The sequence below is a fragment of the Poecile atricapillus genome, chromosome 3 (genome assembly GCF_030490865.1).
Source record: "Poecile atricapillus isolate bPoeAtr1 chromosome 3, bPoeAtr1.hap1, whole genome shotgun sequence".
Taxonomy (NCBI): Eukaryota; Metazoa; Chordata; class Aves; order Passeriformes; family Paridae; genus Poecile; species Poecile atricapillus.
In genome coordinates this window covers 34,631,666-34,656,483 of record NC_081251.1, presented here as the reverse complement: position 1 = coordinate 34,656,483, position 24,818 = coordinate 34,631,666, and the positions used below count along the sequence as shown (strand labels likewise).

The following is a 24,818-nucleotide window of genomic DNA, read 5'->3' as shown; positions in this document are numbered from 1 at the left end:
GTCATTAGTTTTTAACAGCTGTGCTGTTTGATTGCAGCAACATTTTATGAAAAGAAGGAGACCTAAAATAAGAAATGTAGACCACAGATAATATAATTATTTAATTTTACATTTTGATTTTATTTAAAACATATATTAATTGTTCAGCAGATTGCCATTTGAATAACTAGGAAAATTATACCTGTAAGTTATGCTGTGACCAATTCAATGTTAAGTCAGTGCCATTCTCAGAAATCAGAATTTCTGTGTCACAGACATTGTTCTTTTTAAGATTCAATTCTTTTAACATTAATATAAAAATTTATATATTTGGTACCTGGAAGTTTCTGTTCTTGAAATCAAATTGTAGAGAAGGTTTTGGGTTTGTTGTTATGGCTGTGATGGGCACGGGGGCTTCCAGTTCTTTCTCTGACCAAGATTTTGAAAAATGCACAGTGGAATGACATATAATAGCTCAGATATTTATACTATAAATCTCAAATTCTGATAAGATATGCAAACTAGAAAAATTTCGTAGACATGTGCGTTACTTTCAGAGACATTGGCTTTCAAGTGAAACATGCTGAGATTCTTTAAATGAAATAATTTTAAAAATAAAATAATTTTGAAAAAATCCTATAAAGACTGATTCTGTAGGGTTATGTGAAGTGTATTTTTCTTATGGTATACTCACGATATCACCTCTTTGTAATGCAGTGGTAAATTTATATTGAAATCAGTATGCTTTCAACTAAATCCCCTACTGTAGCTTTTGTGTAATTTTCCATGTGTATACACAAGCATGTGTATGTACAAGTATTCCTCTGTTTCATTTTTTGTTCATTATGGGTTTAAAAAATAAATCCATTCTCGCCATGTTCCGGGGCAGCCAGCTCTAGGTGGCCCTGCTTGCTTGAGCAAGGAGTCACACCAAATGGCCTCCCAGCCTCAGCCATCCTGTGCTGCTGGGACTCTGTATCCTCTTCCAAACATGTCAAATGATTGCTGTTTTAGAAGGGCTACATTTCTCCTTGCCTAGAGCCTTTCCTCTTTTTTCACTGCCCACTGCAGATCTGGGCAGTGTGCACACGCAGCTTTGAGAAGCCCATTCATGGCAAGAAGAAGGAGCTCCCATCTCTTAAAAGAGGGGCCTTTTGAACTACCCACAGCTGTAGTATTTGCCTCGCTAGCAGCTGAGATCTCATCTTTTCCATAGGATCTTTACTCCCCTTTTTCCCTGTAAGTGTAGGAGATGGGAATGGATTTTTTCCCCTGGCATGCTGTGAAGTGCTATTTGGATGGCTGGCAATGTTAACATGTGATTTCTATTATGTTGTGTATTGAGAAATACGAATTTTACTTTTACCACTTCCTAGTCTTTTAGCCCAGAATGAATACCTCAGGTTTTTGGATGTGCTGCAAAATGTTCTCCCCTCTTATTGTTTGCTAGCTTTTTAAAATGAGATAGGTAAAATTAAGTAAAGGAACTACTAACACTTGATTACAAGTTTTGTTTTTTGAAACTTTAAATAACAGACAAAGGCTTCAGTGCAATAAGCCATTTCTTACTAATTTAAATCAAATGATATCCAATATAAATTGAGTTCTTATTCCTCACGTTTTGGGGTTTTCCCCCCATTTTTTTGTTCAATTTTATCTGCTGAAAAAGTATTCTGTGCTCCCAAGCATTTATAGTGCATCAACCCCAAAGGGCTGTAGATTTTCTTTAACACATTCATTCTCAGTTTCGCAGTTTACTTTAAAAAGGCTAAAGAGTCTTGCACAGAAAGCAAAGACTTGGTATAGAATAGTGTACCTTGAAATTTCACATCTATTGTGTTTATACAAGACATGACTTACCTTCCTATAAAACTATAATTAAATGTTTGGTGTTGCAGCAGTTGACACTGCTTTAGGAAAATACCCTTTGTTAATTTTGCTTTGATTAATCTTCTAGAAATCTGTGGACAATAGAATGGGTTTTCAAAATCATATCCTTGAACAATGTCTATCTTATCCTGCACACAAGGGGTTTAACCTGTGCTCTGGCCAATCCGATTCTCTCCTTCCTACAATGATGACAGTCAGAAAAGTGACAAAATTCTGTTTGTGCCCTTGTGATGTCCACAAGAAGTGGTTCACATCTGCCTTGGCAGATGGATGTGAATTGCATTTTGATTTGTTTCAAAAACTCAAGCCAGTATTCAGGGTGAAATTTAAGGTCATGGCATTAGTCAGAGCAGTTCCGGTTAAACAGATCTGCTATTCAGGCTGCTGGTGCCCCCCTTTCAGTGGGAAGGAATAAGGGAAGCTGCTGACGAGGAGTGATGACAGCCGCTGCCAGCAGCAGTGATAGTGGGTTCAATAATCTAATAAACTGGGTTATTTTTCCTTTCAGAGTCAAAAGGCTGAATAAAATAGGTGTGGAATACTTTAAAACACTCTTTTTAGAGCAATTCTGTGCAAATCCTGGTCCGAGAGAAATGTCATATTTAAGCTTTTATCTATTGCTATTATAACCTTGTTTTGAATCACCCTCATAATGTGTATACAGGTAACACTAACATCCTATGCAAATATTTAATGCAAAATGTTATTGACATTTACTGCAGGATTTTATTTATGTTTCATATGTCCTCTATTTTTCCTTAAAGCAGATGATCATGTAGTGACAGGTAATACTTAATGACAGTCTGTTTTCCAGCTAACCAGCTTAGCAGCAGCACATCAGCCATGAAGATAAGTGGTATCCCAGCATTCCCATTTGTTATAAATCTATGGTGTTTCATTTTGACTCTGTCAACACAAAGCAGCTTGAAGAGCAGCTTTCATGGCTCTCTGAGAGCTCCTCTGATGGGGCAGGGTGCTGTCGTGGCCACAACTTCAAGGAAAACAGGGATCTTACAGTGCTCCAGCTCACCTTTCTTTTCAGGAGACCAGACTGATGGTCCTAGGAGTAAGCTGTGTTATGTAGGCTCCCTCCTCCTCCTCCCCTGCAAGCACAGCTGTGTAGTATAAAATAGGAGAAAGAATTTGGCATCCAACGAGACTGTGGGATTTTATTTTTTTTTTTTGCTGGTTATGAGGATTGTTTGGTAGAGTACCAAGGGAAACTGAGAGCATACTCTGACTTCTCTTTTTTGCCGTTTTTGGTCTTTGCCAGCTTGGCACTTGCCAGAGGAAGACTTAATTTCATCTGGGAAAGCAGCTAGTTTTTAGAGACTGTGGGGTGGAAGTGTGTCAGCCTGATGGTTGTTCCCAAAACCATGCCTCAGAGGAACCATTTTTAAGATTTTTTATTTAGAAATCAGGGACAGAACAAGTCATAAAAATGACTAAAGAAGTAAAAAATGCCAGATTTGTATGGTCTAAACATTAAGTGGGCTGAGAACAAGGTGTCCTGTATTTCTGATGATTGAAGTGAGAAGTCATAATCAAGAGCATGAAACAAACTTAATTCTGAAGACACATGTTATTTTAAGTGGATTTAGAAAGTGACTTTCTAACTTTAAAATGTGTTCTTAAATTTTATTAAGCTTTACCTTTTCTTTTTGAAAAGGTAACCATTCTTGAAACTCAGATGGTCCTACCTACAAACCACAGATTCAAGCCCTGCCTTCAACACCCAAATGATATCATTAAAGAAAAGGTTTACCCAGTACCAGGCTTCTTACTACTTCTGTTCTTTTAGGTGCTGTAGTTTTAGCTACATACATTTGAAAATCAATGGTCTGTGTGCCTGCAGTATGAATGCCTGTTTTGAGCATCTCATAGAGTTTAATGTGGGAATTACTGCTGTCTCAGCTTTAAAATTAACCTTGTTTCTGAGAAAATAGACTTGTGAATAGCAAATTTAGGGGACCTGCATGTTGAGGGCGACTGTCCAATACTCAGATTCTGAGCCAAGTGCTTTTGTCAGGCTGGTCATACCCATTTCACTCTTTTTTATGAAGGAAAAATCAGTAGCAATGTGAATTCTCCCCACAGCTGCGTGGCTTGCAGGCAACTGCAGATATGGCAGTGGTGATCAGGAACAGACTTGTAGGAGCCAGCAGACCTTCTCCTTGCAAGTTATTGCAGGCTTCTCAAAATAATTTATGGCCTCATCTTTGATTTCCTTGAGTCAGTCAGTGACAGCTGCTGCCCAGAGAGGGAAGAATTCAATTTTTGTTCCTGGAACTGGATATTGCAGGGCCTGTGTTCATCTCCCTGTGGTCCAGCTCTCTCTGAATCAGATAGGCATTAAAAATCTTCAAAGACTGTTGAAACCCATGTTTTAACTTTCAGTACCTAGTTGTTCATATCTGGACAGATTTTTCAGTCCTGAAGAAATCAGTGCTGTCTGCAATTGGTTCTTCAGAATCTCCTCTAAAAACATAACTTTGCTGGAGGTGTTATCTACCTCACTGCTACATTCCCATCCATGTGATGTCTTTACTGGATCCAAGTTTCTTGCAGGAATAGAGTCTGTTTGGTTTTTTTTAATTTGGCTCACCTTCTGCTTTAGTGATGATAATAATTTGTGAAAAATGCAAACTTGTTGCATGAAGTCACAAACACATGAAAAAAAAGTCTTCCCCTTCCAGTAGGCTTTGTTGGGGAGATAGAGTCACCTTCAGTCTTTGGGTCAAAAGAGCCACATATGAGGTCCTGGTGACTAAATGCAATCTTCTTGAGCATGGCAGAGGGTGATGGCTTGACTCAGCAGTGCTGACAATTCACCGGCAGTGCAGTGTATCGATTTGGGTGCAGCAGTTCAAGTAAAGAAAACTTAGCTTTCTGAAAGAGTGGATGAATTGGGATTGTTCCAGATAAGAAAAGCTAATTGCAACACCATTAGTCTTCAAATGTAATAAATTATTTTTGCAAAATAACAGGCTTTCCAGTAGTAGGTAAGAGGCCAAAATAGAAAGAGAAGAAGAAAAGAAACATTTAGCTTTGAATTTTTCAGCCTAAAGTATAGTTAAGCACTGGAATAGTTTGCTGAGGAGATATAAAAGTATTTGAAGGAAGACCTTAAGGAGAAGTTAGATAAAGATATGACTTCAGTCAAAGAGATTAGATTTATCCTGACACTGTGAACAAGTTTGAGTTAGATGCCTGCTTGAATTCTTTTTAGCTCTACTTTTTATTAATAGCTGTTTCTCACAGTGAGGACCAAAATTTCTCCATTCAAAGAGAGACAGGTGTCTTGTTCTCTGGGTTCTGATTTGGAGAAGAAAGAATCATAAAACTAAATGTTAGCCTTTTTCCCTGTGTGGCATAACTCAAAGATAGATTCAAAAGGTACCTCCAATGTTTTAGAAGTTAGTAAACTGAAACCCCTCTCACAGAGGACTGAAGTCTTAAATAAGCTGGCCTTATTCCTTCAGCTAGTTTAGCTTCTCTGTAAATGTTCAGTTTGATATTATACTCTGACAACCTCCCCGTGAGAAATGAAGTTTTATCTTAGCCTTGTATTTTACTGTACTTGAAGTGTATCTATTGAAAGAATTAAACCAGTAACTTAATTTTCATTATCTGGATTTCTTAAAAATACTTCTTTCTGGATTCTCACACCCTTTGTTCTAAAAAAGATAATGACTAGAAGATTTTACAAGAGTTTGAATGGCCTAGCCATTATACCCATCCATAGAATCAATCTATTGTATTTTATTTAATGTTACTCTGATGATATTCTCACATTTAACTTTTGTAAGAATGAAGTAGAGCAAACTCTAACTCCACTCAACTATTTGTAACTACCCTCACTAACTGTATCTTTTAGCCAAAAGATGCTGTGGTATTATTTAAAATGTAAAGTTTTGTAATTGTTTTGAGAATAACCATATATATATATTTTTTTTTTTTTTTTTTTTCTGTTTCAGGGACTGCATCTGTTGCTGTTGCAGGTCTTCTTGCAGCTCTGCGCATCACCAAGAACAGATTATCAGATCACACAGTGTTGTTCCAGGGAGCTGGAGAGGTAGGTATTTTTATACATGGGGAAAATTGTACTATGATGACTTTTATTAATATTTAATTGAGTTAATATGTGTCAAATGAACAGGAAGACTAAATGGGTAGAATAATTACTGACACCTGCTGAAAGTTGTTTCTTAGTTCAAATGTAAATTCACAGAAAAATCTCTGATCATCTGGTGAATCCTCTTATTTTTCATAAGACATTTTTTTGAGATCTGTTCTCTTTCTAGAACTTCAAGTTTTAGCTCTTCTGCTGTATATTATTGAACTGCTCTCAATATAACCAAGCAAAACATTTTTTGGAAGATGAGGAAATTCAGTGGAGGAAGTAAATGTAATGTATTTACCCAAATCAGCATTATTTAGTAAGAAGTGCCCCTTTGATTTTTTTTTTTGTCATTGAATATATTTTTTCAGTATTCTGCATATTAAGGTCATCCATTTCTGAAGACCTTTATGCACACTATTTTTTTATACTAATTTTTCGGTATTAATTTCTAAGCTGCTGACACACAAGTGCAGACTGTGCTTATCTACAGTGTGGCTTGTCATCTCTTTTCTAAAGCCTACAACCCCATGCTGGCTTCTTTAATTTCATTAAATATTTGGTGCTATGTCTGCAGTTTTCAAAATGGCTTATATCCATATCTGCCATGTCACCACCTTACTGTGTCAAGACTATCCATCTCTCTGGAGTTCCTTCCCCTGGTTTTGTTCCATGTTCAGCAAGCAGATGAATTTATGGTCTAATGTTTATTTTTTTGTCAATAATTTTAGTGTGGCTGTTGCTGCAAAGAGGTAATAGTAGCTATCACCCCTGGTGCAGGAGCAGTTTTTTAAAAAAACTACTTCTTTCTTAACAAAGAAAAAAGGGAAACCTCACTTGGTTCTCCGTGAAAATCGGTGATAAAGAACAAGAAACAGAACCAACGCCAAAAAATACATATACGGGTCTCTAATCAGAAATACTGAGCAGTCTGTTGGCTTGTTTTATTGCCTGGTTTTCAATCTCTGCCTGTATGACCTTTAATCTGTTGGATGAAATATTATAAAATCCAGTAAGAATGAAACACATTTCAGCAAAAGATTGATACATAAGTTTTTCTTTCCCCTGCTTTGACTGGGAGCACAGCCAAGTCTAGAGTTACAAAACACATGAATGGTAGGTAAAAGGAGGCTTACCTTTCTGATGGACATCTTAGAGAAAGATAAGAGCAAAAGCTCTTGTGTTTTACTTTCTGGCATGCAGACTGTTATTTCCTTTAGCTTAAATTACAAAATTTCAAAGACAAAAAAATATTTCCATTCTGAGATGAATATCATAGAATGATAAAATGGTTTGGACTGGAAGGGCCTTAAAAACCATCTACCTCAACCCCTGCTGTCATGGGCAGGGAGCCTTCCATTACACCAGGTTGCTGAGAGCCCCAACCTGGCCTTGAACACTTCCAGGGCTGGAAGTGTCATTATGTGGAATAAATGTTACTTCTAGCATTTTCTAGTTTCCAGCCTCAACATTTATTGTGCTCTCCACCCTCTTAGAGCCATCTGAAGATTTATCTATACTATGAATTTTCTATATTATTTGATATTTATCTATGCTATTCTTCTGTGTTACGGTTTTTAATTACCAAATCGTAGCAACAGTTCGTTAGGTTTATTTAAGGATAAAATAATCATTCAGTTTTATTGTTTACTAAATAAGAAAACTTGCATAAAATAGTGGGTAAGTAAGACATGTGAGCAGGGGATTGGTTTCATTTCTTGTTCTGTATTCTACTTTTCTTCTTTTTCCTTCAGGCTGCACTGGGGATAGCAAACCTTGTTGTTATGGCTATGGAAAAAGAAGGGCTATCCAAAGATGCAGCTACCAAAAGAATATGGTTGGTTGACTCGAAGGGATTAGTTGTAAAGGTAATATAATTTTGTCATTACTTTAAATATGACGATACTATTTGCATTCTGTAGATAAAGACAAGAACATATTCCTTGTTAAAGCAACTGCAAGAATATCTCTCTTGGCATAGCGAGTTGTTCTTATTTTCTAAAGTTTATTAAATTAATGACAGACTGCCATGGCGGGGGCATGATTATGCTTGGAGTTCGTGTTCTGTTTCTATTAGGGATGAGCACATAATGAAGAAGATTTTTCAGCAGTTCAAGAAACGTGTAAGAAAAGAAATGTTCAGCTTTGAGGTTTAATATTTCCCATCTAAATGTGACTATTATTTGTTAGCACAGTCTTGGACAAAGATTGACACATTACTAGGATGTCAGGCAAGTCATCCTTTTGCAAGAACTGAGATGTATTGCAACAAAAAGCTTCTCTGCACAGTGATACAGCTCATGTTGCAGATGTTGTGGTCTGCAGTGCTATCAACACTGGTCAGAATTTGAAGCTGCTGAGAGACTTCATCAGTCACCCTTACCTCATTCCTTCCATGTGCCAAAATAAAGAAACATATGAATTCCATGTGCCAGAATAAAGAAACTGGTATGTTTTAAAAGGTGGTTATATATTTAATAGTTTGTGAGCTACTTAAATTAAATGGATGAGAGGCCAGTTGCCTTTGCCTTTTTACCTTGCTGGTCAGTTTGCAGTATTTGTGGTCATCTTTGTTGGTACCATACTTCGCAGTGTTCTTTGGCTGCCTGACATTAAAGGTCTTTTGTGTTTCACACAACTGTGCATCAGGAGGATGCATTCTGCAGGCAGTGTCTGCTGGCTTATTGAACAGCATCACAGCACATTTCAGTCATACTGTCAAAGGGAAAATAGTACAATCATAGACATTGAGAAGGGCAAATATTACCAAGGTCATCTCGGTCATCCCTTGCTAGAAGGCACAAAAGAAGCCTGATCAGATACAGAAGAATGCAGGTATCTAGGACACAGATATTTTTCTTCCTCTGGTGCTTTTTTTTTGTTTGTTTAATGAGTATTTTTAATCCTTTTGGTTTTCATCTAATAATTTTGAAGTGGTATTATGTCCAAACATAAATGACTGAAGGCCTGTGTATTGTGTGTAGCTGCTGAAACCTTGAGGTTGCCTGAGAGGAATTGGGTTGCACCATTTCTTTCACCATGGAAACTGGGCATATCAAATTGTACAATTGAATTAAAATCACCTCCTGGTGATTAAGGAAACAAACTAACAGGTGCAGAAGTGTAGGAATTTCACAGCCCTGAAGCAGTAAAAGTGGTCTCTGCTGCATGGCCATCCAGCCAAGATGGTTAACCAGCCTTTCTTCTTGCTCCCTGGTTTCTTGTCCCAGTCTCTTTGCACCTCTCGCTGCTTGTCTTGTCAGTCAGCTGAGAATCTCTGTTGTTGCTCTTGGTGCCCAGAGACTCATTCCTTTAATAGGTTCTAAATTTTTAGTGACTCAGTGACTGCACTCTTTCCTCACCACCTTCGAGCTTCTGCGCTCTCAAGCAGTGCCAAAACCAATCAGTGTTTCACACAGCCTCAATGTTCCTTTCCTCTGCTTATTCTTCTTGGTGGAACTTTAATTTGGGTTTTGTCCAAAAAAGCAGTCCACTGAATTTCGTGTCCTGCTTGGAGTGTATTTGTGAACTGTTTGTGATTGCCAGACATAACAGCTGTCTGAGGTAGATTAGGGCAGAATTTGTGGCCAGATGTTGATGCAAGCAGCAGGAACCGACAGTGCATATTTCAGGTCATTACTTGTGTTCCTGGAAGACCTGGCAGCACCAGTTTTCCCATATGTCTGTCCTGAGGGGCTTGAGAATGGGTGGGTGCTTGCTGTTGTGTTTGAGGGACGTCTGTCAGTGCAAGGCCTGGGCTGCACATAAGGAAACATGTCCTTGGTCTAGGAGTCCTCTCTTGGCTTTCTTCTGTAGCAAAATGTTCCCCCTGAAAAGTTAAGGGGAAAAAAAAAAAAAAGGGCAAAATACCCTCCCTCCTAAGAAAGTAAATACAATGTAAGCCTCAGGAGGCTTGAGATTTAATTGCTGGGAAGTTATGTGTACAATGAGTAAATAATGAAATTATTCCTGATTCCTTTTTGTGGCCTGATAGAGAATGCTGTGATTTAGGTCCACTTAGGAAATTATTTTGGCTTTAGCTGATTGCAGAAAAATGCTGCAAAGCTTGAAAAACTTTCCAAACTCTTACAAATGAGATAAGAGAAGTAAAATGAGGAAGATTTATGAGATCAAGGTAAAATCAGAAGAACTTTATTATTAAAATTCCTTTCATTATTGCAGAGATAAGAATTACCAAAATCAAAGCACAGATCACTAGTTAATCAATTTTTGCATAAACTAAACTGACACTTATTTCTTCCTACTAAGGACATGTATCAGTGGAAACCTGATCAATAAATGTCCCTTAAAATTTGCCTCACCAAAACCTGCATGATCAAAAGAATTTTTTGTGAAGCAGGGAGACCTTTTTAGTACTAGAAATATTCTGATCGGTTGTTTTAGTAGTATGAGAAATAACAAAATTGCTGAAGACTCAGCAGTTACTTTGTCCAACAAAACTAATTTTTACATCATTTATATTCTATCCTGGCCTTTGATCATTAATTTTGAATATGATGCTATAGATTTAAACATCGTTGCTCCTTTTCATCTGCATTCCTTAGAATTTCAACCAGTTCTATCCAAAGAAAAATAACCTGGGAACTGTTGTTGACATGGCTGCAGTTTCCACCTTTTTCTTCTTCCCCCACCCTCAAAAGCTGCCACGAAGTCACTTATCAGGTTTTTGTTGCTGAATTTTTCCTTTGTGGCTTTTTAATTTTAGTTCAAGTGCAGCTGTGTTTTCATTCTCCTGTTAATTTTATTTTCCCCCCATGGGAACCATCTGTTTTCATTAAACCAAGCCTGATGACCAACTTTCCTGCTATGTTGTGGTGAAAGAGATGGTGATGGAGGCTGTGTTTGTTATACTGCCCATAGTTGTGTTCTATATTTTCTACTAGAGAATTTACAGTGTTGTAGATACCAGTTTGGGGTTGTTGTTTGGTCTTTTAAAGTTTCTTCAGAATGTTTTTACCTTTTGAAACTGTTTTCCAAAGGTGGGTGAGGAAGTTTTGCGCATCATAATATCATTAGAATTTTGCTGCTTAAACTGTGTGACTTTTTGAAACTTAATGTCTTAAGTATCCCATGTGTATTTAAATGGAAATGTTAATGCTTAATTAAGAGACACTTTAAAGTTGGTTTTGCACTCTTATGTACTTGAGGGTTATATATAATCAGTTGGGCCTCATCTTTAGTTCTGAAATATCACACAGTCTGTCTGATGAATTTACCTATATAAACACATTGGTGGGTAATGTTCCCACGTTCCATTCTGTTATTCTCAGTGTTCCCATACTTTTTTTCTGTTAATCCCACATATTGCATAAATGTGATGTGTGGTGAACATGTTTTGTGTCTTCTTTAAAGCTGCCATAGTGTCATGTTTAGCTGTATTAGTAGCCAAGTCTTAGTCCATGAACTTTAAAGACAGTCAATTCTTTTGTGTCAACTAGTTGAGAGGAGGCAGAATGTGAGGATGTTCAGAAGGTTCACCATTGTCTGAGCATTTCAGTAGTGTGCTGCAAAGGCTTTTATTGTATTTTGTTTTGTTTTCTAATGCAATACCAAGAACAGGGTAGGGTGATAGCAAGAGGGTTCTTGGAACTTCTTACGAATGTGATACAGTTAATAAGGGTTTTTTAATATTTAAATGGACTTAGCAGAAACTTCCCCCCACCCTCTGCCAAAGATGGCTGCTCCTGTGCTGAGGATGGACAGGGAATGTTCCTGGGCTGCCAAACATGCTTCTCTTGCAGTGAAGCTTTTCTGTAATTCGCAAGGTAGCATTACATTTTTGTACACCAAATAATATCTAGTGCACAAAAGTTGTTCCTTTGCAGAGGGATGAATGTCATCCTTAATTTTAAAGATTAAGTCACCATGGATAAATGTTTCTTTTGACAGTTTTGCACTCTATTCTTTCTAGTTCAGCACAGTAATACTTGTGGCTAGTTGAGTGATTTGTATTTTAAATATCCATTCAATTTGTGATCTTAAACCCTATATGACAAGCACAAGAATATTCACTGAGTTCTGGTGGCTGAAGGCCTCAGAATATTGATCTTCTAGTATCAGAGGAAGACTGAAATAGATCCCAAAAATATAACAATTTCTGTGGTCCTGATTAATTATAATGGAGGTAACCAGGTAAACCTGTAGATAATCACATAAAAGGATTTCATTTTTCATCCTCTTTTCCCCATTTCATTATCCCTGGCAATCTTATTTGCTAAAGATTCTCACAGCCAATTAACTGGCATTAGATATGACCCTAATTAAAGTTTGTGGTTTGGTCAAAGCTGGGTACATACATTGTTCAGTCCTTGCTTAGAGAAGAATGAAGGAGGACATGTGGCAATGATACCAGAATTTCAGTGCCAGACTCATGGAACAAGTGAAAGAATTTTCGGAGCTCACAATGAAATATATCAACCTGAATCCCATCCAGACTGTTACTGATTTTTTTTAAATTTTTATCAATAATCACTCTTTTAAAAAGTTTCAATTTCATACTAGATATGAATTTGATAATGGTTTTAACTTTTATATACCACTGTCTGCCAGTTCTGCTAGCTTTTAATTATTTCTAGCTTTCTTTTTATCAACAGCCAATTAATCTGACACTTCTATTCTTGATCAGTTCTTTTATGGCTGACTGCAACTGGCTGGGACTCTTAGAGCCAAAAAAATTATTTACATTTTAGCAGAAATGCAATGCCTTGGGTATCTCCAAGGTGCCGCAATCACTCAAAGAGTTTCTGCCTTATTTTACTCATGTAACATCCTAGCTAAGCAATCCTTGTTTGCTTCATCAGTTTTTCTGATGTCTGGGGAATTAATCTGTGCACTTTCATCTCATATTTATCATGTTCTATATCAAGTACAAGTTTTGCAAAGAGGAAACATTAATTTGTCTCCAAATGCTCGTGGCATTATTCATTCTCAGTGAGTAATGTATGAAAACAAGCGAGGACAAGCCAAAAGGGTGATTGGTGGGGTGTTTCTCTAAAACAGAAACCCATTGCCTTTGTTGGCTTGTAACTCTTTGACACTGTGTGCAGTAGATGTACTGATGATATGGGGACCTAATTTGGTGGTTTATTATTTCTTTCACTCATGCTCTGTTACTGAAATTAATGATTGATTTGCTCCATTTTCTACTGTTCTGTGGATTTGTGATTTGCTCTGCTTCTCAGGTCTTATCTTCCTGAAATAATTGTCTTTATAAATTTTGTCCTGCCTGTTAACCTTATTAACTTATTAACCATGTGTGCTTATTTATGTGGAAAGGGTACTTTATAAATTTTACAAGACTAAAACAGCCCTACTTTTCTAACAATGTGTTTTAGAGTCAACACCAGAATTGTATTTCTTACTTTAATTGTGTATTTTATTGCCAATTATTATGATATTGTCTCCTCAAAATATTATGGGTTTTTTTACACAGTTGGCAACATTTTAACAGTTGTTTATTAATTGTGTGCCCAAGTTGTCTGATTTGGTTTTAATGTATTTTCTTCACCTTTAGATGTTAGATGATGGGTCTGATCAGGAGACACTGTCACTTCATAATTAGAATCTCAGTATTGGGTTTTGGGAGGGCTTACATGTCTCTGCTCTTTGGTTCCTAAATGAGGTGGCACAGGAGTTTCTGTCACCTGCAGGCCCTGGGACTTGAGTCAAACCCTGCCCAGTGAGTCTATATCCATACCTCCACCTTTTTTATTTTGCACTGTGTGACTTCTTGTACCTGATGCTGTCCTGGAGTTCTGGCTCGGGGGAGCCTGGCCTGTCCCCTCCCAGCCCGCTCTCTGTGCACCTCCTATGCCATCCCTTTCATGATTCTAGAGCCTCCCCATGGAGGTCCCTCCCCAGGGAGTCCTTGCTTAGAGCTCTCAACAACCTTTAGACCATGGATTTATGATGAAACAGATAAAAAAAGCCACGTAGAGACCATCTCCTAGAAGGGAGGTGCTTCACCACCTTCTCTCATGAGTCTTAACCACATTTTTTTTCACAATTGCTTTTTTTTTTCTCTTAACTCTGCAGTAGAGAACTCACAGGAAAAATGCAGGTAAAACCAAACATTTGCAGTTGAAAATACTCAGCTTACTAATGGACTGCTTTGCTCACTGGTCTAAAGTTGTCACGTCTTATGTAGTTCATGTCTTCAGTATTTAAGAACCTCAAATTATTTTATGAATTTATCTGTTTACTGATCTCTGAGCTCTTGTTTAAACAAGCCACAGTTGACACAGTGAAATGCAGGCAAGTGTTTATATAAATAGATTTGTGCCTCCCTGGTTGTGAGACGGGACGAGCGCCAGCACTGCCTCGAATGTGGGACAGTGCAGTCATCAGGCTGCTCTGCCTGATTCACAGCTGCCTCCCAGCTGATGGGAAGAGCAGTTCTTGGAGAGCTTCCAGCCCTGCCTCTCGCCTCGCTGACACAGAGCTGCTCTGCTCTTCAGCCCTGCTTCGTGGGGCAGCCCCAGTGGAACCAGCTCAAACAGGCCACGGCATTAGCCTGTGCATTGGTGGTATTTGTAAGGTTTGCCTTCCATTTTCTAATTTCCCATATAGATGTTGGCTGTGCAGTCTGGTCTCCTGTTTTTACAGCTGTTTTCTATGAAAATTCTCAGGGTTTTATTGATAGGTCATTTTTGTTTGTTATCTGAGCCTCAATTTGGCTATAATGTGACGATAAGAGTAACTTTCTGTGAAAACTGTGATGTACGTTTGCTTGAAACCTGACCCTTGTTGATCAGACCCTTAAATGAAAAACTTCAGAATCCTCCCAGAATCTGCTCCCTATGAACTACTTTCATTTCAAGTCCAAAATACAAGCAGTTTTTTCATAGAACTGTTAACTACTGAGTCCTGTTAATTCCTTTTCTTCCTTGAATTGAAAGGTCCTGGTGTTCATGGGACTGTATTTTGTAATAATAAAATATAATACCAGTGAGTGACCCATTAAGGAGTAGAGACATTTTAAGATTGCCAACATCTTCCATACACAATGTCACAGAGAATGCTGCTATTGTTTCTTTATCTCTGTACTTCATCTGCTGATTTAACACAGTCCACCTTTGTAATTCATCTGCTAATAAAGAATTTAGTTCATATTACTTTCCATCTCAGATACCACAGTGACTTCTAATATATCTGTTTTCAGGCTGCTTTGTTCTCTTTCGTTCAAATACAAAATAACCCAAATGTTTCTTGGTACAGAATTATACTGTGATAGAGGCAATACTTTTCCACTAAAAAGTAATTTCTGGCATTTTAATTTTGAGTCTTTGGACTTAAGGATTATTAATATTTTTGAGTATTGTTAATATTTTCAACCTTCAGTATTCTAGAGAAAGTATATTGTATAGTTTATTCAGGCAGCCTGATTATCCATTAAAGATACTATGATTTTCTTTATGGTACATTAGTTTTTAGTGGTTTTTTGGTTGGCTGTCTTTATTTTCTGGTTTGGGTTTTTTTTTTTTTTTTTTCCAATTCAAGAAAACTTATTATAATGCCCCCAACAAATTACTTATTCTATAAAAGATAAGAAAAACATATAAGATTATATAGCATTTCACATTATAAGGAAATAATCTTGGTGCTTTTTTATTTCTTTCTTGGGGTGATGAATACATTTGGGAAGTAGAAGTAAGAAGAATATATAGCTTCTTTTTCTCGCTTTGCCTTCCTCTTTCTATTCAAAGAGCTTGTGAGTTTGTGTCCTCCCCTCTAAATAGCTGCACAGGTATCACATTAAATCTCTTGGTTCATCTGTGGATTTCAGTGTGAAAGACTTTCTATTTGGATTTGGGTAGTGTCCCTTGATGCAGGAGAGAGACATATATCTTTATGTATATCTACATATGCTATACATAATAGAAAACATAATACACCTTAAGACAGCTGATTCCTGGCCTAGAGGAGTCTTTGTACAGCTATTTAAACAACAGTGCAATAACAGCCTTTGATAGGAGCTCCTGGAAAAATCTCTCCAAAAGATCTCTCCCCTGTGTGGTGAGCACTGAGGTGCTTCAGTGAAATAATGAGATTCTACAGAGGTTTGGTCTTTAAAGGTCTTTAAAGTGCTGGTTTTTCTGAGCCCTTTTCATTGACCAAATGGATTTTTAATGATACTGAAAGAGCAAGACAGTGGACTTAGAAGGCATATCTGAATGTGACTGAAGATGATGTTTCTACTTAAAAGACTCAGAGCTTCATATGCAGAACCTCAGAGTTCATTCAAACTCTTCAAAGTACTGTGCATTTTACGTTTTTTCTTTTTCCAATTAGGAGAAGAAAGGAAATACCGGTGAGCTGTGCGCCATGTTAGTATTTGTTATTATTTTTCCTATATTTCCTAATTTGTTAGTAATTAGGATTTTGGAGATGTAGGCAGACCAGAGCAATTTCTGATTTGTGCTGCTTTGTGTTGATCCTTTACTGCTCATTTCCCAGCAGCCACAGTACAAAAGCTGACTGAGCCAGGGCTGGAAATGGAAATGTCAGAAGACATGCTCTGTGCTTCTGGAAGATGTTTTAGTCAGAGCAGCTCGGCACTGACAGGTTGAGCCACTTTGCATCTCTCCAGTGTCAGGAAGGAGACAAGACAGTAAACCACACAAATCCAGAACTGAGACTTCTGCATTTTGGCTCCATTCTTTCTGCTGGCTGACAAAAAAAATCTGTGATTTCTTATTCCATCTATAGGCATTCAGGGATGAATGTCTGGAACTTCCTACTAAATAGACTGGCAACCCCTTATTTTAAGGAAGATACACAAAACTGAATTGTTTCTTCCTTCCTGCAAGCCCTTGCTTGCCCTGTTGGCAGGGCACAGAGGAAAGCTAGTCATGCTCTTGCTGCTGCCTTTCTACTTGGTGGAGAGCAGAACTTAAGAATTTATCAGTTTGTGGACAAAAAAAATACTGTCTAAAGGAGTGGCCTCTAAACTACTGAAGTTTGGTAATCAAATCAACTGTCTGGTCTTGAAATCTTGGATGTAGAGCTTAGGGAGGTATTATGTAGCTCCTTTGGGATCACTGAATTAACAATTAAAGTACATTTCTGACACCTCTTCTATGAGGAAAGGCTGAGAGAATTGGGATTGTTCAGCCTGGAGAGCAGAGGGCCACAGGAGACCTTCTACAGCCTTCCAGTACCTAAAGGGCCTAAAGAAAGGTGGAGAGGGACTTTTTACAAGGGCATGGAATGATAGGACAAGGGATTTTATCTTTAAATTGAAAGAGAGTCAATTCATATTAGAAATTGGAAAGAATTTTTTTTCCAGTGAAGGTGGTCAGGCTACCCAGAGAAATAGTGGCTACCCCATCCCTGGAAGTGTTCAAGGCCAGGTTGGATAGGGTTTTTAGCAGCCTGATCTAGTAGAAGGTGTCTGTGCCCACGGCAGGCTGGCTGGAAGGAGATGATCTTTTAGGTCTTTTCCAACCCAAACCATTCTATGATTCTAATTTATTTTAAAATATACATACTAAAAAAAACCCAAACAACCCAACCATATAATTTCTTTTATAAGCATTTTCCAAGCAAAAAATCTCTATGCACATAGCTGCTGTTATTTTTGCTAAGCCACATAATTTAATATTTCATTCTTAGTTAATATGTTAGAAAAATATTTACTTGGAGACATGATCTGTGATGACTAACGGGATCAAACTAATTCAGACGAAAGCTGAATAAATAAGTAAACTTTAAATTGTTTAGCTTTTGACTTGCATTGGGGATTTTGTTTGTTTGAGTATTTTTTTTAAAAAGGTAGAATATCATGTGTGCAATTAAGAGCAGATAGAAATTAGGGTAAAGCAGACATGAATCTGACCTGAGCTGACCCATCTGGCTAGCACTAGTCTCACTACCTAGCAGCCTGAAGAATAATGCAGTGGATCACATCCTTATTGTTTTGAGTACTCCTTTATAGCCAATTAAATGAGAGATCATTGTCAGTGTCAGGACTTTGAATCCCTGGTGTTTCATCAGTAAGTGTTTTAACACCTACTCAAAAGCCAGTCAAGTATAAAATTGTATAAAAAAGTAAGTCTCCTTCATGAAGGATTTTGGTTATTTGTTTTGACTGAAATTGAAAATGATAGAATAGCAACATTTTTATCCACTAAGATGTCAGCCCTGATCTCTTGGCTGTTACATCTGAGGAAAAAAATCACAGGTCACCTTTCCTGAGCAATCTGTTCAGATCTGCAGATCCTGGAGGGGGTCAGAACTACCAGCCTGCCACAGCCTGAAGAGGTGATTTTTTTTTTTTTTTTTTCCCTTGGTAGCTCAAGGCAGTCTCCTAGAGGTTGTGTTTTAAGGTCAGATGGAAAACTGACCTCCCCAGCAGCAGCATGATGAGCCATTAAGAAACCAGCCTGGGGACTGGATGGTGTCCCAGGGCATTCACTCCTGGCTCCTCAGCAAACCTGCCACCAAGCATTTTAATTCCAACCAATCAGCAGATTAGAATGAGAAGTGGCTTTTATTATAGTATTTTGAGTTAATCCTAGCAACAAGCTTTTGGTCTGGAAGTCATAAATGTTGGGTTTTTTTTTTTCTTTGCTGACTAAAAAGAAAGCTTCATACTTTTCCCTTGAAAACATTAAGGAAAATTCCTGCTTTAAAATGAGATGGGTCTAAAGTGTGTGTGCAGACTGTGGGGACATCTGCTGGGATGCTGGGAAATGACAGACTGTAAAATGCATTCAGTGGTGGAAAGATTCAGGCATGAACATGCCAAAAATTATTAATACTGCAGCATTTCCTCAGGGCTGACAATACCACATTTTATCCACAAAGGAAATCAAGTGCCCCTATCTCAGTATTTATGTGCTGATCACTCTAGGAGAACGCTCAAGACCTGCATAAGCCCGTCCAGTTAAAAAAATGTGTAGAAAAGAAAGCTCTATGAAAATGCCCTGTAATCATGGGTGGGCCAAAAGACGCTGGCATGCTGTGGGGCAGAGCAGCTCAATCAGGCCTGACCACAGGACAGCTTCCTGTGGCACCCTTGGGATGGAAGCTCTTTCCTTGCAGATGGAAATGAGAAACAGCCAATGGTGGTAGCTGAGTCAGGATCAGCAGAGGAGCTTCAGTGACGGGACTGGCACGGCCACATGCTGCCACATTGCAGAACTGTGGTCTGAAATGAAGCATCAGCTTTCCTGGTTTTGTTGTAAAAACTAGTCGTGGCTTATGTCTGATGGTGCATGCAGGCCTAAATTGAGTCCAAATTTTCAAATTTGTGGACTTTGATGGAATCATGGAATGAATCTGTTCCAGTACTAAAGTGTAGCCTTAATAATCTTGCTAAGGTTAAGGAAACTTTCATTTTATCAGTTGTAAAAGGTGTGGCTGGGGAGACAATACATATCTGTTGTGGCTATTTGGTCAAAATTACATTCAGCATTCAATTTTCTTCATGTACGTCCCTATACGTCTGTTTAATCTGCGTATTTCTGTCTGAAACCGTAAGATGTTTGAAGGGCTGGAACCATCCTCTACAATTGTGTTTGAGAAGTGCCTTTGCAGTGATATTTTCTGCAGGCACGAGACTGAAGTGGGAGGAAGAAGTATGCTCATTTTAAACTTTTCCTGCTGAAGTGTTCAGATGTCTTTGTCCAGACAGAGCTCTGCATATTTAGATAACTAACAGAATTTTCACAAACTCTGTCCCATGCTCGCCCTGCACTCCATGTTACACTGAGCTCAAACCCACTGTGCAGCCCAAGTCCATGTCAGTGATACTCTGTAGCCCTTTCTCCTGCATCTATCATATTCCATTTGGAAACCTTGTTGGGCAGCAGTCGGTGGAAATTGCCAGCAGAGATCTGCTGATCAGATTTGCCAGGGCGAAAGTTTTTTCACAGCTGAGTCAATTTTGTTAATGCAGAAACAGTACATCAGACATCTGGTTAGAATTATTTTTATTCCATCCTTAATAATGAATGACTTAAAGATGAAGAATGTGAAGAAAAGTCTAAATACTCACACTGTATAGTCTCCATACTTTTAGACAAGAGCAAAACTGAAAAAGCTAGGAGAAACTATTTTTATTTTGCTTAGTTACAAATCTCATATAATGGCTCAAATAGATGTTAATACTGTGGTGTCCTACAGCTATTTTGAATTTAAAGTCCAACTGCTGAATTTATTGACTGCTTAGATAAATAGATTAGTCCTAAATTATCCTAAGCATTTAGCTATACTCAGTGTAACTTTGGCTGATACAATAGGTGCAGTAGTAGAAATGAAAATAGGATGTGTTACACCAGATACTTTGTAAACTGATTATCCCAGGATATTAGGTTCCATTAAACTTAAATATATTTCTCTTGTTCTGTACTCAGGGGCGTGCCTCATTAACACATGAGAAACAGCGTTTTGCCCACGAACATGGTGAAATGAAAAATCTAGAAGATATTGTTAAAGACATAAAACCGACTGTGCTAATAGGTAATTTCTTTGACTTTAAAGCAATGACCTTATTCTTTGTTGAAAAAAAATGGGGATATGGCTTTGTCTGAAGAGAAGATCAAGTTCCTCTGAACAGAGTTTACCTTTGTGTGTTTTCAGAAAACACTGGGTGCATAATGGACTCTATTAAGCAACTGAACAAATAGTAACTATACAAGCATGTAACACTGCTTTCATTCTGAGCCATCCATTTTACAGGGGAAGAATCTGACTGGGTTTAAACATCTGATGGAGGACCTTACCACCTTCCTAAATTACTGCTGGTGTAATTTGAAAGGTGTAATACAAACAACCTCAAACTCTGAGAAAACAGAGCTAAGCTCATGTAAAGCTATGCAAATATGAGGGTGTTGTATCTGGGTCTTCTTTTTGCTCACATTTAGGTCCTTAGCCAGCATTCCTCCATGCAGAACAAATGCAGATTTTACAAGGGCTTTTTCTTTTGTAAAAGCTGACGGACTGTGATCTCAATAATGGATTTCTTAGCTCTCTATAGATTGGCTATTGTAGTTCAGTGACAGTTTCAGGAATGAACAATAAGTAAGACTTGAAGATTAATCTGTCTGGCTAGTAAAGTCATTCATCAGGTGCTAGAAAACTGAACTATAATTTAAGTAATAATTATCCTACATTTTAACAGCTACCTTTTTCACTGTGCCCACACCATTTTCCTTGTTCAGTAAAATCTGCTTTTGCCAGTGGTCCTCAGTGAGGTAAATGAAGTGTTTCCTTTCCTGTGCTACAAGAAGATATGATTGGAAGAGGAGACCAAGTGATCCAGAGAATTTACTTAGTATACTACAAGGCTAAAAAGCTAGAGGGACAGAAGAGTAGAATGAATGAATATTTATCCAGATAAATGTGTGGGTGCTTAGGGAAGATTTTCTGTTATGAAATATGGGGTTTACTGTGTATCGGTTTTTATGTATAAACCTATGTAACTCTCCCTCAAGGTCATTTTTTCTTATCAGTTCTGTGTGATGAAGTCTCTTCCATCAGAAACAGCAATAGAAACTAATATTGGGGATTTTTGGTTTGCGTAACTAGACATTCAGTATGTTCCCCAGAGTACCAGAAGTCATGGGGGAAAATATGTTTTACTTAGCTCTGTCTGAGCAAATTCTTATACACATTTCATTGCCTGCAATGGCTCAAGGAAAAGCCTTAATTTAGATAAAACTGCAGCATAAAAAACTGCAATTAAAAAAAAATAGCTGTAAGCACAAAACAAATTTTACTTTAAATCTGAAGATAGTTGTCATTCTTACTGTTGGCTGTCCAGAGGCTGTTTTAGAAGACATTCAACACTTGGCAACTGAAGATTTAAATGGAAACTAAGGTGTGTAACAGGTTCTTATACACCTGTTCATCAAACACAGAGTGGTTCAGCTGGTCTATCAGAGTTTTTGCATCTAAGCATCCTTGCCTATTTATAGAAGGGGAAGCAGTGAGAGCTCAGAGTTGCAAAAAATAGTAGCATGTGACAGGTGATACCATGCTCCATGTGGAATCAGTCAGAAAATGCTCTGAGATGCCTTAAAGAGATGTTAGTCTTGAAGCACAACCTTCAAACCAGCTTTGGGTGGTGAGGGCTGCTTTCACCTCCCCCCAAGGACCTTGTGCGATCAGGCAGATCCCAAGCTGTCCTTTTAGACTAGGCACTGTCAGGATGCTCATTTGAGCATCAGTGACAAGATGTTAGAGTACTGACCTGAGAAGGGCCCAAGTTCCAGGCTCTCCTCTCCCGCCTGGCTTTTAATCCATTTCCACTCCCCAAGAGAGGGAAAACAAGCTCTTTTTCCTGCTTTTGAAACTCAGATGCTCTCTGGAAAGCACTGGGGTCTCTGAGGACAAAGGAGGCTGCCTTCTCTCCAAGCCAGGGAAGACAGGCCTCCGGTAGAAAAAAGATCCTTAGTTTTACTCCAAGATCTGTTTATCTGTTTCTTTTCACTGAAGGTGTGGCTATCCTTGAATTCCCAGCTCTTGTAGATTATTCAGATGTATGGGTATACATGGCATCTCAAAAACATCAAACACCCCTCTTCAGTCATGAATTGTCTGAAGTCCGAGATCTAAGTACTGGCTGCAAGTCCACAATGCAGCAGAGTGCAACCTAAGTCAGATGATTTCATCCTTCAAGAGTGGCATTCAGTTCTTATGAGTGAATATTTATATCCTATAAATATCCATTTATAAGTGTGGACAGTATAGGGAATAGAAAAGCATCTCTGGTGCAATGAAGAGGGATGTGTTAAAAATTGTTGCTGTTAAGGAAGGCCTAGACTCAAAATTACTGTTTGTCAGCTCAGATATAGAAGGCAGAGACTTTACTCATCATGTCATAAAAAATTGAAATCTGACACATTGGATTTGGGAAAAACTATCCAGTCTGTAGCACAAAACTTCAGGATCTGGAGCTAGCCCATATTGGACCTAGCTGCAGGTTAGGTAATAACATTTTTATCTTACACAAAGGGCCTGAGAAAGGGGAAGGAAGAAATTCACCAGATTGTACAGGGGTGAATAGATTCTGCCTTATGCTAGGGATAATACTGAAGTTTCACTATTGCAAAATCTTTTATACAAAACTTTATTTCAACTATGTGTAAGTGAAAAGGTTGAATTCCATTTTAAAGAGGGAGAGAGAAAAAAGAGCTCTATTCTTTTACAAGTGACATACGTGTCTTACCTTGAACTAATTTAATTTGTCTACTTGTTATGTGTATTTTTTTTCTTTAGGAGTTGCTGCAATTGGTGGTGCTTTTACTACACAGATTCTTCAGGATATGGCTGCTCTAAACAAACGTCCTATAATTTTTGCTCTCAGCAATCCCACCAGCAAAGCAGAATGTACTGCTGAGCAGTGCTACAAATACACAGAGGTAACCAAAGAGTAACATTTTTCCAGTATAAGTCATGAAATGTAAATCTGAAATTAAATTTTAAAAGGGAGGAGGACAGAGGGTGGAGTAGCATGTACTAATCATGTCTCTGTACATAGATAAAATTACTTAAGTAACTAATTTTTCAGATTTTATGAAGACAGTTTCACTGAATTTGCTGCATGCTTGCACTCTCATAAAAACATTTCATAGCTTTCATTGGTGTAGGCAACACTCATAATCTTATAACCAAAGCATCAGTCACCATCAATCATTAAAGTATTATGTCTGTTTTTGAACTGTACCATTTTGTGTAATATATACACAAAGAGGCATGCTTTTCATTTGAGATTTCATAAATACTCTTTAGGGTAAGAAAGTATTTCAATACATGAAACAGAATCTTTAAAATCATTCTGTATTAAGAACTGGGGTAATTGACTCTTCTTACAAAGTTTTCTGTTACATAAACATAGGTAAAAATTAAGAGAACTGTGCTTGCTTATTTATTATAGAAGTACTGATAAACACATTATCCTGTAATTCAGCCAGAATTTAAAATGTATTTATACCTGACTGTACGTGTTTCGTAGTGGATGTATTTGGATTTCTTGTCAAATACAGGGCATTTTGAATGACATTTTCTCTTTAGTGTTTAAAAGACAAATTTAGCATGTCCATTCTCCGCAGCACGGATGTAATTACAGCACAGTGCAGGAGCCAGGGAAGCAACCTACATGAAGGGTTGGTTGTAGTGGGTAACCACATGCATTAAACAGAGCAAAAGACACTCTGAAGTATTTGATCTGTCACCAAAACATATAATATGCAGGCCAGAATTACAGTGCATTACACCAAACAAAACAGAATATTCTTCTGAAGAGCTGAATAGCAACAGTGGCCTATTTTAAAATGCACTACAGTGCATTTCAGTTTCCAGTTCTCTAAAACAGGCAGAGATATTCTGATACAAAGTGCCTCTGAAGTATTTAACAGTGATATTTATCACTTTAGCAGTGCTAGCATAAATAAAGGCTGGCTTTTCTTCCCCACCTAAATTTGCAGCTTAAATTTGAGGGTGCTCCCTCCCCAGAGAGGCAGGAGCCTGGGGCCCTTGGGCTGTAGACACTGAGCTTGTGCAGTGCCAATCCCACATGAACTGCAACCTAAACTGAGTTAGAGGCAAATCTCTTGTCCTCAAGACATGTGTTACAGTATAACTTGTACACATATAGCTAAATTCCCTTAATTCCTCCCAAAAGGCTGGCTTTTCCCTGCTGCCTATGTGCATCAGTTTGGGCCTGATGCCTGGGCCCTGCCAGCCACAGTCGTACCTGGCATTACCCAAAAATCTGCTGGGAAACATTCTGATGTTTTATCAGGCAGCTGTTGGTGCCCTCACCCTACTCAGTGTGTTACAGAGGGGACCCCTAAAGTCCTGG

General features: G+C 38.1%; 1 protein-coding gene across 2 annotated transcripts in view; it reads left to right on the top strand.

Moving 5' to 3' along the window:
* ME1 (malic enzyme 1) overlaps positions 1-24,818 on the top strand; it is a 154,122-nt gene that overhangs the window by 121,803 nt on the left and 7,501 nt on the right. For both annotated transcript variants that reach the window (XM_058835049.1, XM_058835050.1), the window contains exons 8-11: positions 5,847-5,944; positions 7,744-7,857; positions 20,368-20,473; positions 23,234-23,376. In XM_058835049.1, coding sequence (XP_058691032.1) covers positions 5,847-5,944; positions 7,744-7,857; positions 20,368-20,473; positions 23,234-23,376 — 461 coding nt within the window. The remainder of the gene's footprint in view (positions 1-5,846; positions 5,945-7,743; positions 7,858-20,367; positions 20,474-23,233; positions 23,377-24,818) is intronic.